The 15,772-nt window shown below is 36.6% G+C and overlaps 2 protein-coding genes across 6 annotated transcripts; one reads left to right on the plus strand and one right to left on the minus strand.

The window, feature by feature from the left end:
- LOC113730309 (uncharacterized) lies at nucleotides 1-6,105 on the minus strand. 4 transcript variants are annotated; one of them, XM_027254929.2, is made up of 11 exons: nucleotides 5,581-6,105; nucleotides 4,889-4,931; nucleotides 4,639-4,692; nucleotides 4,275-4,338; nucleotides 3,248-3,304; nucleotides 2,885-2,991; nucleotides 2,749-2,787; nucleotides 1,961-2,049; nucleotides 1,741-1,819; nucleotides 1,305-1,352; nucleotides 1-469 (listed from the first exon to the last, which is right to left on the minus strand). In XM_027254929.2, the coding sequence occupies exons 1-11, from the start codon at nucleotides 5,808-5,810 to the stop codon at nucleotides 389-391; spliced, it is 891 nt and encodes a 296-aa protein (XP_027110730.1). In that variant the 5' UTR covers nucleotides 5,811-6,105; the 3' UTR covers nucleotides 1-388. The 4 variants fall into 4 exon arrangements, with proteins under 4 accessions (XP_027110730.1, XP_071929882.1, XP_071929883.1 ...); XM_072073781.1 differs by having other exon boundaries at nucleotides 1-546; nucleotides 5,581-6,094; XM_072073782.1 differs by lacking the exon at nucleotides 1,741-1,819 and having other exon boundaries at nucleotides 1-546; nucleotides 5,581-6,098.
- Nucleotides 6,106-8,316: 2,211 nt separating this feature from the next.
- On the plus strand, nucleotides 8,317-13,932 carry LOC113730310 (DEAD-box ATP-dependent RNA helicase 18-like). Of its 2 annotated transcripts, XM_027254930.2 has the most exons (12): nucleotides 8,318-8,689; nucleotides 9,120-9,356; nucleotides 9,897-10,157; nucleotides 10,274-10,353; nucleotides 10,454-10,559; nucleotides 10,702-10,815; nucleotides 10,909-11,007; nucleotides 11,115-11,204; nucleotides 11,905-12,011; nucleotides 12,086-12,229; nucleotides 12,725-13,138; nucleotides 13,607-13,932. In XM_027254930.2, exons 1-11 carry the CDS (start codon nucleotides 8,366-8,368, stop codon nucleotides 12,990-12,992), a joined length of 1,830 nt encoding a protein of 609 aa, XP_027110731.1. In that variant the 5' UTR covers nucleotides 8,318-8,365; the 3' UTR covers nucleotides 12,993-13,138; nucleotides 13,607-13,932. The 2 variants fall into 2 exon arrangements, with proteins under 2 accessions (XP_027110732.1, XP_027110731.1); XM_027254931.2 differs by lacking the exon at nucleotides 9,120-9,356 and having other exon boundaries at nucleotides 8,317-8,689.
- Nucleotides 13,933-15,772: the final 1,840 nt, after the last annotated feature.

Consider the following 15,772-nt stretch of genomic DNA (forward strand, 5'->3'; position numbering starts at 1 on the left):
TAGGAGTGAAAAATAACTCTGATTAAAATAGCTATTTCATATATATGTGTGTGTGTGTGTGTGTGTGTGTGTGTGTGTGTGTAAATTAAACAGAATTAACAATTATAAAGAACCTATAAAGAAAGGATAACAAACTCATTCCTAAGAACCTATAAAGAACAACAGAACAAGCCTCCCAGCCGCTTCCAAAATGTCTCCCTGGAATGGGTTCAGGCTAGGAGAATTTTGAAGAGATTCAGAACGTCAGATTTCCAAAAATTGCTTTGAAGAAGAAATCAGCTTTCATAAACGTCCAAAAACTACGATCATCGCCCCATTGTAGAATCTCGTACATAAAAAAATGTCAGAAGTTGATGTACGTTCAAACCTCGGAGATTACTCTCATTGTTCAAAAATTGACCGGAGAATAGGAGCTCCTATAACCTTGAGAAGGTCCTCTAAATCTCCGGACCAAAGCTACAAAAAAACTCTGCAAATCCAGAGAAAGACAGAGAGTAGATGTTTAGATATTTCCAGTAGAGACTCAAAGCCATGAGAGACCATCTTCTGTGAGAAAAGACAGGAAATATAAGAAAGGGGGAAGGTTTCCTACCATGGAAGACAGGAAGAATAAACATGAAAAAAAAGGGGGGGGGGGGGGGGGGGGGGGGAGACACATCAATTGAAAGATGAAAACTAATCACAACTATACATTGTCAGAAAAAGATAATGCTGTCTATAACCAGTAACTTGACACATTATAATCTAAGTCACAAAATATTTAAAAAAATAAAAACCCAAAGAACTGAAAACCAAATATTATTAGTATCCCGTTTAAGTTACAAGTTCATCAGACACAATTCAAAAAATTGCTTATGTAGAACTTCAACGGCCTAATCATATGATCTTCTACTTAAGCTCAAGTTTGAGATCTGAGGCTTTCTATGTTCAACTTTGACAAGGCAAATTAATATGTAATAATACACCGTACGTTTAACAATCAGAATAGCAATGTCCAGTAGTTTGGAGCAGCATGTTTTCAGAGTTGATAACATAGCCAAGCAGCCAAAAACTCTACTGCAAAAAAGTGTCTTAAGAACAAAAACAGAAGAAAAGGACCATTACGATACAGGTAGACCTATTCTGATTCCTACGATCCTAATCCCTCTAAATGTCACAATCCCTGGTTTACTGTATAGAAGGAGAAAAGGTTAAATAGTAACTTAGAATCTAGGAGGGAAATCAAGTGCAAAAATTACTGAAAATAGAAAAATACCACTTTGCTTTCACTTCTAGCAAAAGTTATTATAACAGTAAGCAACTACCTGAACTTTGTGTGGTACAGTTGCCCAAAATTCCAGGTTCGGAATTGCCTGAAAGTTGCAGGAGGAGACCATTAAAGATTGTTTTGGTAAGTAGGAACATTAAAGTTGATTCAACAGAAACGATCTGGGCAAGACGAATACAAGTTGCTCAGCATTCATGCTATACACCCAAGGTTGTCAGTGAAAAGTCAATCTCACACTATATAACTATATCTCATGTATGCAATCAAGGATGGAAGGGAAAAGGGCAAAGGGGCCTTGACAGGGCGTACTGTGAAGATTAACATGGCTTAAATAGCAGAGACAGATAACGCTTAGTCAAATTGAAACATGAACCCTCAATAATTTAATAGTGCTACATTGCTAGGAAAAGCACCAGGTAGTAATCATTCAAAATCATTCAAGGAACAAGAACTGAAAGCCGACTAGTACTCACATCTATTCCATGAATGTTCAAGAAGAAATATCGATAAACAACACCAGCCAGCAGGTAAGCCCCGAATAGGCATAAGATTCTGAGAACAAAATCATTTAGTGAACAAAGATGTTTCTGGAATCCACAAGGAATCGCATCTTACCTCTCACAGCCCAAATAAAATAAAAATAAAGGCAAGGCATATTAAACAGGGGAAAATCTGAAGTGGCTATATACTTACATAACTAAAAAAGTACCAAACCAACCCCATCCACTTCCATGTGAGGATATCACCTTAGCACACCCAGCAGGATGCCTTAGTTGAGTAACCTGTCAATAAGACGAGCTTAAACAAGAAAACAGCAAATGGTGCACTTGGAAGTCTGACTTATCCTTCAATAAAGAATCTAAATGCAGAAAATAAACCTAAAACATGTTTAAATTCTTAATTAAACAAGGTCAAGAGAGGATAGGACGCAAATCTAGCAGTACTTGCAGTTTTCTCTATCCAGATATACCAAGGTAGGATGGTTGTCCTTTTATGTGGAGTAAAAAACACATGCACAAATAAGATGTCGTTAGATAATGACAATCAAGAACGCGATCAATCCTAAAATTAGTCATATAAGAGGAGAAATTTGCTTTCTGTTGAAATTCATTCAGCATTCTATGCCATTTTACCAAAACATGAAGACCAGTCTTTGACCTGTCATTTCTCTTCATGCTTTCGAGCAACATGAAACACTTCATTCACATTCGGCAGGAAGATCAGTGAAGAAGCTACATGCTGTATAGCCAAACGTATCACAGAAGAAAGAATAACTGGGGGAGAGAATGTATCTGGTCATTTTCAGTTCACAATACAGCTAAAGCCATAATGTTTTTTTTTTTTAACCTTTCAATCTATGTAGGTGCCTGTGCCTGTAAACAAACTTAAAAAACCAAAAATATATAGTTTTACAAGTAAAATAGCACAAAGTGCTAACTCTATACTCAAAATCGAAGTGATTCCTCAATGTAAGAACTCACATAGTCACATGTTCCAACTTTTTCAAGCATCCGAGGGCCCTGAAAAAAAGAACATGCTTAGCATTGGAAGACTGTTTATTAACAAAGCATGGAAAATGTACTTCAAAAACAGAAAAGCAAGGAAAAAAGCCCTCACTTCAACTCCATTATAATCACAGATAACAGACACAGAGACTGAACAGTTCAGTTTTGGCTGGCTGTTTGACATCTTAACAACGACACCCATGTGTGGCTTTTTGTTATCTGCCTCATAAAATTAAGCAAACAACAGATGAAAACATTAGTCAAATAGAGCTCACAAAAACAATCTATATGAAGCACCTTGGCAGGCCAAATCCACGTGAAAATGAAGAAACATAACATATGCAGTATCAAAGTAGCAGCAATTGTCAATTCATCTAAAACCTCATCTCAAGCAAGCTCCCTAATTAGATATTAACACCATCTACTTTTGAAATGAAAGAACATTTGCTTAAAATCACAGGAAGAACAAAGTTACCTATAAGATACACAATTGTGCTTGATAGACGTCCAACAGAATTACAAATGGGATAACCTACAACACCACATAAGATCTATCAGCATTGCAGGAGAAGAGGACCCGCTGCCTTTATTAGGTACATAAACGTTCTCCATTGTATTCTAATCAAGAATGGGCATATATTGAAATGAAAGCCACTTTTTAAGATCTGAAATATGAACTGAACACATAGGAATCTAACATGACAAAAGAAGATTACATTTTCTTCTGAAAGCCAGAGACTGACCATCCAAGCATCTCAGTTTCAGTCATACCCAGTAATATATATTTCCTCCCAAAGAAGGGTATCAAGATACCTATTCCATCCCAAAGGCAACAATCTAGCACCCTTTTAGTGCAAGGTTTTGAAATAAACTTGTGTAACAAATTTAACAATAGGAATATATATTTTATGTAGATTAACCAAATGGCTCCCGAAACCAAACCTGTATGCAAGATGTTACTTGTCAAGTATGGAATTACTTCATTTAAATGGCTCCAAACTATCTCTTTAGTATTTCACTGCTTGCACTCTTTACTGAATGGAGATTCATGTAACAAGTGCCTCCCTATCCTTTCAGTATATTAATCCTCTCCTTTTGTTGTTCCTTTCTTTTTCCTTAGGTCCTCGTACCTTTTCTCTTGGGGCCAAAGCAAAAAAGGCAACAGAGCTTACCAAGAAAGATGGAAAATAACCAGATGGAGAACAACAACAAGAGAAAAGGGAACACAATCCCAATTAAAAAAGGAAACAGAACCATATCTAAATTTGGTTGATCCATGGCATAGTAAGTCTTTGGTTGTAATTCATTTTGCTGCAAGTTGTATCGTTTCACTATTTACAGGGCAACGGATCATACTCTTTAACAGCAATATCCCCACCCCCTGGGCCCCCCTCCCAAAAGCCACACGCGTGCCAAAGCTGATGCTAACAAGGCTCTAAATCAAGTAAACTGGCCAAATTAAACATATTTCAATGAAGATTACTGTGAAATGCATTATTCACCTTGAATGATATTTGTGACCAGCGCACTACAACCCATGCCACAGCGTGACGGACCACCACAGTCCTACAATAGTAGATACCAATCATGTCATTCAGATTTTCATCTAGGTGGAGGAGGAACAATATAAGAATTATGACAAAGTTCAGCTGAATGTTAGACAAGACTCCATAATTTTCTGACATAAAGCAAAATAAACACAATGACTTTAATGGGTTCACAGCATCAGCCAAGTATATATCTTATGTAAGCATCCATCAGATATTCTACAAGATACAGGAGTAAATCTATGAAACAGTTACTGACTTTCAATTATTTTATCCTCTCATTTACAGGATGGGCAGGTGCAACTTCAGAAAAACTCACCATGCAGTCAATACAAGTAGGAGGATCATGGTTGAAAAGCATTACATCACACAGCTGCAAAATTGAAAACGACAGAAAGACATGTCAACACAACACAAAAGTAAACGAATGAAAAAGAGAAAAAAATTGCAGTCTCTTGCTGTTCTTAGCAAGTTAGGCCAGTCATGCTTTTACGGTACTTTCAATTAAAGGCTCAATCTAATACGTGAAAAGGAAATACTGAAGTACAATGCAACCTGATAGAGCCAACCTGAAACCAAAGCACTGTCTCATTAACTGCCACCTTGTAAAACCTATCAGCCATATATCAAAATAATAATTTGTATTAGAAACAAAACAGATCAAACTCAAACTTCAATTGAAGAGTCCCCATCTAAGTTTATTTGAGAAACATTTATTACTCATTAACTAAGTAAAAACATTCCCAGGTTAACACTGCTTTTAGGAAGTGAAAACCGCCCAAGACAAGGTCAGTGGATACTTAGCTCCGGCATTACATGTACTTGAATTGCTTGACTGATTTGGCACAGTTGGACTAGACATTTCCCCCCAAAGTTTCTTTCCTTATTATTAGTTGAATGAACAAAGTTCCCCAAGCTCAACTTGATGGCATCATCAGCATAAAGCTTGTGGTCTTTTTTCTTATATGAACCCCACGCCCTCTCTCCCCCTCCCCCCAACCCCACCACCACAAAAACAAAAACAAAAAAATCCCCCGGGACCAAAAAAAAAAATTCCTAAAAGCAACATTCATTATCTTTTTTAGAAAGAAAAAGAGACAATAGCAGCGAAATCGGTAAAACAGAAAGTGCAAATGGACCCATTATCAATGCCAATAAGGACATTAGTTATACTCACAAAAAATATTTAAAAAAGCTCAAAAAGAAAGAATTTAATATACGAGAGTTAAAAAAAGAGGTGGTGAGGTGTTAAAGAAAATACCCGTCTTCGCTGAGGACGCCGTGGGGAAATTTACGAAGTGGGGAAGCTAAGCTATAGTTGTAGAGCCTGTTATGGTCCCTGTAGCTGAACTCGCATATAGCAAACACCGAGTTGAAGCTGAGTCTGTGTAAAATCGTTGCTATGAAAAGCAAAGGAATAAGAATGGGTGACCGATTGCGAAAATTGGTGGGATCCATCGTCCCTGTTCCGACAATTTGCATGTCCAACATATCCCGCAATGGGTTTGAGGGTTGGGTCGGGCAGCTTCAGCTTCTACTTTGTTACTGCTATCCTATCAATCATTGCAAAGTATCAATCGGCCACGGAATTGGAGGATTTGGGTGAAGAAGTGGATTACAAGGAGCTGAAGAAGAAATCTCCTTCATGGATTTACAGAAAGAACTCTGGTCCGGTGACGACGTCGTCGTAAGCGTTGGACAACGCTGTCAACGCACACCTGGCCAGGGTGGGGCCGGAAGTTTGTTTAGGAAAAAGCAATCTTGTCCTGTTGTACTCCACGTAATGTGATTAAAACCGAATCTAGGCTTGCTCTAAGCACTTAACTAACACAAATTATTGCAAATATATATGGGTTAATTACATTTATCTCCCCTGAGGTTTGACCATATTACCAATCAATTTCTGTAATTTATCAAAATAACGGTCTCACCCTTTGAATGATCAAACATTTAACAAAAACCCCCTTAATACCGAAAATGCCCTTATTGAGGCCATGTTGCATTCAAAAAAGAACATATTTTTATTTTATTAACCTTGAAGCAATAAAAAAAATAGAAAAAAAATTTTTGCTTATTATTTTATAAAAATCATATATTTGCTTCCATAAATAGTTTTGAATCAATAATTATTTTAAATCTTAAAAATGAATATTAAAAATTAGATAAATTGAAAGAAAAATAAAAAAAGAATAAATTATTTTAATTCCTGGAGTATGGTTCAAATTTGTGATTCAAGGCATGTTGCGGAGAGCACAAGGTATGCTTTCCTCAATTTGAACCATATTCCAGGAATTAAAATAATTTCTTCTTTTTTTATTTTTCTTTCAATTTATCTAATTTTTAATATTCATTTTTAAGATTTAAAATAATTATTGATTCAAAACTATTTATGGAAGCAAAGATATGATTTTTATAAAATAATAAGCAAAAAAAATTTTCTATTTTTTTATTGCTTCAGGGTTAATAAAATAAAAATATGTTCTTTTTTTAATGCAACATGGCCTCAATAAGGTCATTTTCGGCATTAAGGGATTTTTGTTAAATGTTTGATCATTCAGAAGGTGAGACCGTTATTTGAACAAATTATAGGGATTGATTGATAATATGATCAAACCTCAGGGGAGGTAATGTAATTGACCCAATATATATATATATATATATATATATATATATATATATATATATATATATATATATATATATATAACCGGTGATTTTAGCATAGGCTTGATTGGCCTTGTTTGGAAGCCAAGTTTTTGCCAAATTTATCAGCTATAAGTATTTTAAAAACTTTAACTACAATAATCTCAAAAAAATTTTCAAAGTTTTTAAACTAGGCACTTCAAAATATTAAAAAAAAAACACATTTCAAAATTTTTTTAAAAAATTCCTACAATAAGTCACAATAAAATTTTAAACAAAGACCCAAAAACTCACTTTTCAAACGGGGCCGAAAATGGTTATTAGAATTTTCATTGAAATATTTATTTTACTGGACATCGTATTTATTTTGGTAAATCTCAAGCCATTGTTTATTAGTACGATTAAAGTAAAAACTTTAATTTACGAGGAGCTGTATACTTTAGTTTTTGGTTTTTTAAAGTATTAAAAACTTGATCAACTAAAATCTTTGGCAAAAATAAGCTTGCATCAAGGCCGCTTGATTCAGTAACGTTGCATCCTTCAATATTTCTATAGGCGTCTACTTTATAATCTTTCATATTTAATTAAAGAAAAAATTATTTAAAATGTCATTCATATTTTATTAAATAAATTTTTTAGTCCTTTATTTTGTAAATAATAAATTTATACTCCTCCAAAAAAAATTGATTTCAACCTGAGTTTCCGGCCATTTTTTAACTTGAAATTACCATGTCTTCACGTGTAGTCATTTTTTATCTATAAAAAGATTAGATTCCACTTTTATAGTGGTAAAAATGAATTTTGATTCGGTTTTGATCTCAAATTTTTAGCAGTGATAAATAAATATAATTTTAGTCATATTTTACATTTTTAGGGACAAAAATAAATATGAACTAAGTTTTTTTAATTACAAATGAGATCTAACTTTTTTTGCTACTAAAAAATGATTATGTGTAAGTCACGTGATGGATTTAGAGTAAAAATAATCGAAAAACTAAAATTTATCAACTTGATTTTGAGGACTATTTTAAATGTGAATAATTCAAAATTTGAATTATTTTTTCCTTAATTAAACCCAGAAACTTGAATAGCACATTCTAATAAAATTAATTTATTTGTTTGGATAGAGTATTATTTAAAATATTATTTGGAATAATTATTGTAGCATTTTTTATGATGTGATGTATATGAAATAAAAAGATAATTAAAAATATAAAAAGATGGATTGAAAAATATATTTACGATACAAGTAAAATATTATTTGAGATAATTGTGTTATACAAACACTCATAATGCTTTTACCGATAATAAACCAGTTTAACTCTGAGTTAAGTTGACAAATGTCAAAAGTGGAGCGTTTAGGAAGGGTTTCATGAACTCGATGTCCTTCCTAACTTCCTTCCATGATAAAGACGCAAACCATTCGACAGCCCCGCAAAAACAAAAACAGACAGACCATGGCGTCCGCCCAAGGTTCCAACCGAAACAGAGCCTTAACCGACACTAGGTTCTCCGACCTCAAACCCCCACTCTCCCAGCCCGTTCTTGATGCCCTTACTAATTCCGGTTTTGATTTCTGTACGCCGGTTCAGGCCGCCACTATACCCTTGCTCTGCAGCTACAAAGACGTTGCCGTTGACGCCGCCACCGGTTCCGGCAAAACCCTTGCATTCCTCGTTCCTCTCGTCGAGATTCTCCGCCGCTCCTCTTCCCCCAAACCTCATCAGGTCATCCTCTGCTCCATACCATTCTCATCTAGCTGCTAATCCAATGTTTTCGTGTTTATTTTGTTGCTTTTTCCTGGAATTTGACAAACTAGAATTACTTGTGCTTCTAAATTCTTTTCCTTTTTTCCCCTCTTGAAGTGAATAGCTTCTGGGAGTTGTAAAACTGCCTAATTTAGCCATTTAAACTGAAATCTGCTGCTCACTTAATGCATTTTGTAATTGCCTCACTTTTATCGGTTACATTTTGCTATTAGTGTGACGGCAGCTGAATCGGTCACTATTCACAGGGTTCTTTTTCTTCCATACTTGACATGTTTTTCAGTTTCATTTGTGTGTGTGTATACGGTGCATCAAATTTTTGAATGGAAGATTTATCAGGAGTTCTGTTTTTTTGGTTCTATTTTGACGCTAAAGTCTGAAATACGGACAGGTACTTGGTCTAATCATATCACCCACGAGGGAATTGTCATCGCAAATATACCATGTTGCACAGCCATTCATCTCCACGTTGTCAAATGTAAAGTCTGTGCTTCTTGTCGGCGGGGTAGAAGTAAAATCGGACGTGAGGAAATTAGAAGAAGAGGGTGCAAATTTATTGATTGGCACTCCTGGCAGGCTCTTTGACATAATGGAGCGTATGGACTTGTTGGATTTTCGGAATCTTGAGGTGTTTAGTTGGATTCCTCTTTATGTGGCTTCGTTAAATAGGTTTATAAACACTTGTATATGGGCTGGTAATTCTGATTGTATGTTTTTTCTGAAAGTCAAGACCATGGTACTCTAAAAGTCAAGGCCAGCAATATTTCTTTTTGAACTAGACTATAAAACACCTTGACACGCATTTTCTCGATGTAATTTGTAAGCCACAAATTTATACTCAGGATCCACTTTTATGTGATTTTGTACACAAATATTTCCAAAAAGGATATGCTTTATTTATTTTTGTTAAAAAAAAAAAGGATAGGCTACTTTTACTTAGTGGAATTCCTTTCCCAACTAGGAAAAATGGGAGCTTATAGCCTCTGGTCAGTGCCTGATCTCATAATTTCTGCCCTCGTCTTTCACAGGATGTCTGAGGTTTTGGACTAGAATACGATTTATTCTAATATAATCATCACTTTGTTTGTTGGCCATAGTTAAAGTGTATACATGAATATGCTTGGTCCTTTGTTGATTCTTACTAGCACGAATATGTTCTCTTCTCCAGATTCTCATTTTGGATGAGGCTGACAGGCTGTTGGATATGGGATTCCAGAAGCAGATAAATGCCATCATATCACGCTTACCAAAGCTTCGTAGAACTGGTCTTTTTTCAGCTACTCAAACTGAAGCTGTTGAAGAGCTTTCCAAGGCAGGATTAAGAAATCCTGTAAGGGTTGAGGTTCAAGCAGAAATGAAAATGCTAGACAATCCAACATCCTCCCAACAACAGGCACCATCAAAAACACCTTCTGGCCTTCACATTGAGGTGGATTGAACGTCTCTACCGTTGTGGAGATCAAGGCATCTGGTCTATTTATACGTGTGATATGTTTAAATAATGCTTTCTGGGCAGCTCATTAATTTATTTTTTCCCTTCTGCAGTATCTGGAGTGCGAAGCAGATAAGAAACCATCGCAGCTTGTTCAACTCCTTACTCAGAACATGTCTAAGAAGATTATAATGTGAGCTTTGAATTTTATTTCTTGTAATTGTGAAAGATTATCTTAATCATGCTGTATTTCTATTAGAAGATGGTCTACATAAAGATGCATAATCTTGCAGTTATTTTATGACCTGTGCTTGTGTGGATTACTGGGGAGTTGTTCTTCCTCAAATATCTGCTCTAAAGCGTTTATCTATAATCTCACTTCATGGAAAGATGAAGCAGGTAACTGTTTTGACCTTGTCATGAATAAGTGAAACCTATGAGCAGCATTCTCTAAATATATTCCATGATAATATGCATTTTATACACGCACACACACATACATAATATATATTTATTTATATATGGGGTATGGTTGCTGTAGACTGCAAGGGAAAAAGCGTTGGCTTCATTCACATCTCTGGCAAGTGGCGTCCTTCTATGCACCGATGTAGCTGCACGTGGTCTTGACATTCCTGGAGTTGATTGCATAGTACAGGTAACTTAATGGTAGTTAATTGGCACTATCATTACTTTTGTATCGTATGCTGATAGTTACTAGAGAAGTTGACTGCTTCTGTTTTATATGCAGTATGACCCCCCTCAGGATCCAAATGTGTTTATTCATAGAGTAGGACGAACAGCTAGGTTGGGACGGCAAGGAAATGCTATTGTGTTTTTGTTACCAAAGGTTTGGCATTTGTTGTATGACTTGTATGTCTTGTTTATGCTTTCTGCAGAACATCATTTATGAAGTGCTTTATAGTTGAATGCTTTCTTTCCTGTATGTTCGAACAGGAGGAAGCATATGTTGAGTTCCTTCGAGTAAGGAGGGTTCCACTTGAAGAGAGAGAAAGCCCAGATGATGTTTGTGATATTGTCCCACAGGTTGTTCATGAACTTATGTTTGAATCTTATTCTTTTCATTTCTGCATTTTTGGCCTTTATACTGGCTACACAAGGACCACCCCCTTCCTTTTCTACATGTATGTGTGTATTGCTGGAGAGAGTGGATTTTTTTTTTTGTTGAGGTCAAAGGAGGTAATTGTGTGAGGCTATTTTGTGCTAGTTATTTATGCAAATACCTCATACAAAAAGGCTTGTGTCTGGAATACCTTATGTAGAGTTTCTGCTTGATGGCTCCTTCAGTTTAAAGTTTCTTCTCTCTATGTTAGTTTACATAGGTATGGGTATATGTGTGTGCATGTGTACCTCTTTGCTGAATCCTGGTACCACCAATGATATGGCTTTGGTGTAGGAGAGGAAAATGAGGAGGAGCCAAGTGGAGCATTTAGTTATCACCTAATGAAGTGTAAATTATGACAAAAACATACATTCCCCTGCTTTTCAGATATCCTTTTATGATGCTAGCCACATCTAACTATGTTAATTTTCCAGCACCTGATGTCTTCAAATATATTGATTCTTGGCCAATACTAATCCTTGCTTTGGTGCCATGAGTAACAGTGAGCTGCAGCTTAAACATAACTTTGATGTGATCGGTGGAAAATACGTCACCATTAATTCTGTTTCTTAGATACACTTTGGCTTATGGTGCCATTAAAATGATTGGAATTGCATTTTGCAGATAAGGTCAGCTGCAAAAAAGGATCGTGATGTCATGGAAAAAGGGCTTAGAGCTTTTGTTTCCTACATCCGTGCATACAAAGAGCATCACTGCTCCTATATATTCAGGTTAGTGAATTTTATGGTATACGCTCAATATGAATCTTGTTTTTTCTTGGAAGACTCATTGTTCCTTTCTGCAGGTGGAAAGAACTTGAGATTGGGAAATTGGGTATGGGTTATGGCTTATTGCAGCTCCCTGCAATGCCTGACCTGAAGCATCACAATCTTTCTACTGAGGGTTTTACACCACTTGAAGATATAAGCCTTGATGAGATCAAGTACAAGTAAGAATCTTCTCAAAGTTTTCAGCTTACTTCATAGGATTTGACACACTTGCAATTGGTTAATCATTTACTCTTTTAGTTCTGGAATTTCCCTTTGGCTTTGGGATTTTCCTTTTTTTTTTGGGGCGGGGGTGTGGAGGGCGGGGTGGGGATGTGAAATGTCAGCTTAACCTAGTCTTGCCCTTGGAATCAAGAACTATATATTTGGTTCTGCCACCCAATTGTGGTTTTATTAGCCTCATCTCGTCAATGAGAGTTGGATCCTTTTGAGGCATCAACAACTTGAATATGCTAGTTATCAACACACATTGAGAACTTTGGGATGCTAGTGTACGAGTGTTCTAGTGAAATTTGTTGTTGCATTTACTTGGTTGATGCTAAAAATTAAGCTTAGTATCCTGAATCATTCAAACAAGAATGAGCATGCTCATTGTCCCACTGGACTCTCTTTTCTAGTATACAGTGCACTAGATAATCGGTAAATCCATTATGCAGGGATAAATCTCGTGAGAAACAAAGAAAGAAGAACTTGCAGGCAAAAAAAGCAGCTGAACAACAACAGAAGGTACAGAAGCCAAAAGCAGCCTCAACCACTACAGCCACTGTAATGAGGAAGAAAACAGCCAGGCAAAGACGGGCTGCTCAATCAGTTGAGGATGATGACGAGATGGCACAGGAATACCGCTTATTGAAAAAGCTAAAAAGGGGTGCTATAAATGAAAGTGAATTTGCGAAATTGACTGGAACTGAAGATTTGCTTTGAGACTGCTTGAAGCTTGTCTACTGGTAGAATATCAGCCAGCTGCGAATGGGAGCACCTTAAATAAGCATTAAGGTAGAAAGAAGTACAAGTTTCCTTGATATGCTCGTTGCACTTGCTGAGGCATCAAGAAGCCTACAGCGAGGAAGGTAAGACTAGTTTCCCAGGATTAAGAGGTCCTCACATTGTGTGGCTTCAGTTCTGTTATCATGCATCATTTATTTCTACATATTTTTAATTTTTAATTTTAGGTATTATTTCCGTATATCATTATTGTGAAATGTTTTTTTTGTCAAAAACATGTCAATCGGTTTCTGCTTGAGAGAAAATTGATGATGTCTTATGTATTCCTGTGTAGTCCTCATGTTAGAGCGGTGTGTATTTGTAAATAAATTTTGTTTGATGATTATGGTTTGCCAACGTTGGAGTGCATTTGACAGGAGTTTTTATATTTGTTTGCTTAACTATTTATTTTATTAGTCAAACCGGTATTGTTTTTTCAGTCTTGTAGATTGTACTTTGTAGTCGCGGAATCAACAATTTCTGGCACGCCATATACTCGAGTACCTTTCGGCATTCTGACGATACCTTATTTACACTCGTCTAAACTATTGCAGGAGGATCTAGCATAAAAAGTAAGCTGAAGAAGGTAGGGCAGATTCTCCCAATGTCAGGGAGCTTAGTCATCTCTGCAACAAGGCATTATTGAAGAACCATTGTTGGGTGCTGGTGTACACTGACAAGTCCAAAGAAATACTTGCCATTGTAGCGTTGGATCTAATCTGTACAAATAATAGATTTTATTCGTCTCTGGGGACTTGAGGTCAGGCAGTGGGGTTGGAAGTTAGAAGATGGAGTAAGCAATCTGTGATAAATGATGAAGTAATTCGTAGCGTTTTTTTCCCCATATTCGTCATAAAGGAGCATCTATTCTTTCTTGGCATATGGTTTATTTACTCTGGGCAGGCCTGAGAGCAATTCAAGACTGTTCTTTCTTTCATCTCGCACGAAAACCAGAACTGAAAGTGAAGCAAAATACACAAGGCAATCCGTGAAAGAGATAGGAAATGACAGAAATATGCTTCTGAAACTGGACCAACGAATGGGTTCGTTCCTTGTCTATTGAATGTGAAACGCAAAGCTATTCTAAAATTCATTTCGATTTGTTTTCTTCTGACAAATTTGTTCATATTGAACAATCTACCTTGAAAACCAAAAAAATTCAAAAACTTGTACCGAAATTCCAGAGTTACAATAATATGTGAGAAAGAAAGGAAATACTAAAAGGAAAGGAAAGGAAAGAACACCAATGAAAAAGGAAAAAAAAATGAGAGAGAGGAAGTGATTTTATCTATCTTATTTGGATTAAGGCTCCATTTGGAATTGCAGTCATTTATACAAACAAACAAAAAAAAAAAACTCCGACACAAGTGCTTTTTAAATTATCAAGAACTAAGATCCTTAAATTACGGAAAATACAGACAATCTAGAGATTTTTTAGTGCTTAAAAGCACCCTTATATATAAATGCATCGCAATTGAGAAATCATCTTCGTCCAGCCTTGATGACTGCTACAACATCTCCCTCAACAATTACAGGAGAAAATTAAGACTCACCAGTCAGAAAATTACCTTCGTCATCTCCGATTACCACACGGAAATGGGGCAGGGACGGTTGCACCTGCAGCCGTCCTTGAGCGGTTAATAGCCATGATTTGACCTCAAAAATTTGTGCAGCTGAGATTACAAGTTGTAACTCGATTTTCACGTCATGTGTGGGTCCCACAAAAATTTGCTCTAAAGTTACGCGATGTGTAAAAAAAGTTACACGATGTACAAAAAAAATTACGCGCAGTTGATAATGACCAAAACTGCCTGGAACGGTTGCAAGTGCAACCGTCCGTGCCCCGAGTCCTTACCGCACCTAATCCGACAACATTTATGTCTGCGAAGACAGCCCCCATCAAAATCGACTTTAACTTTTGGATGAAGCTCTCTCTCGCATTGATTGATTGTGTCGGGACTTGAATTCAACTTATTAGCCTCGGAAAAATCATGAAGCAAATTCAGAGATAAAGAAGTAATGGTCAAAGGATAGAATCTACTTTAGTGTGGTATTAGCGGTTTATACCACAGAAATGGTGTTAGACTGACACAAACTAGTACGGTGTATATGGTTTGGTCACATCTATTCCGTACAAAGATAGGGAGGAAAGAACCTAAGAAAAAATATACAAAATAACCGGCAACCGAATGCTTGAAATACGGACCCAGCATGTCACGTGACTACCTAGTTGGAAATTTAGTTCCAAAAGACGGGATGGCCAAGAAGGGATAAGAAGTTGTCCAAACCTCACCCTTTTACTCTGTCAGCGGCATAAGCATAAGCTGAGGCAGAGAATATCAAAGGAAAAATCATGAAGACAAATTGGGAAGAAACATGGAGAAGAAACAATTTTTGGCAATGACGTAGAGTAGATTAGGCGGAGAGAGACGTGGAAGGGGACAGACAATGCACATAGTTTGCCGGAGTGACTAAATACTGAACGGCTCCCTTGTGGAGGTTGAAGTCCCACATCGGGGTTGGGGGGGTTTGGGTGGTTAGTATATTAGTCTCTTGTGAGACCTTCAAAAGTTGCCGGATTTTGAGGGTTCTCACGGGGTTAAAATTAGTAAAACGTCGTCAAAAGTCTGCTGACTTCGACAAAAAAAGACATATCAGCCTCAACACGAGGGGGTAAGGGGTTTCTTTAGGTCTGGCAGGCTCCCTTGTGGAGGTTGAAG

Source organism: Coffea arabica, chromosome 2c, assembly GCF_036785885.1.
Source record: "Coffea arabica cultivar ET-39 chromosome 2c, Coffea Arabica ET-39 HiFi, whole genome shotgun sequence".
NCBI lineage: Eukaryota > Viridiplantae > Streptophyta > Magnoliopsida > Gentianales > Rubiaceae > Coffea > Coffea arabica.

Coding starts and splice junctions, on each gene's coding strand:
- LOC113730309 (XM_072073781.1), bottom strand. CDS start 5,810: ATGTTGGACATGCAAATTGTCGGAACAGGGACGATGGATCCCACCAAT. Junction 2,788..2,884: donor GTGATTATAATGGAGTTGAA/GTGAGGGCTTTT, acceptor TCTTTTTTTCAG/GGCCCTCGGATGCTTGAAAA. Junction 547..1,304: donor CTGTACCACACAAAGTTCAG/GTAGTTGCTTAC, acceptor CTTTTCTCACAG/AAGATGGTCTCTCATGGCTT.
- LOC113730310 (XM_027254930.2), top strand. CDS start 8,366: ATGATAAAGACGCAAACCATTCGACAGCCCCGCAAAAACAAAAACAGA. Junction 8,690..9,119: donor CTTCCCCCAAACCTCATCAG/GTCATCCTCTGC, acceptor AAATACGGACAG/GTACTTGGTCTAATCATATC. Junction 10,816..10,908: donor GAGTTGATTGCATAGTACAG/GTAACTTAATGG, acceptor TTTTATATGCAG/TATGACCCCCCTCAGGATCC.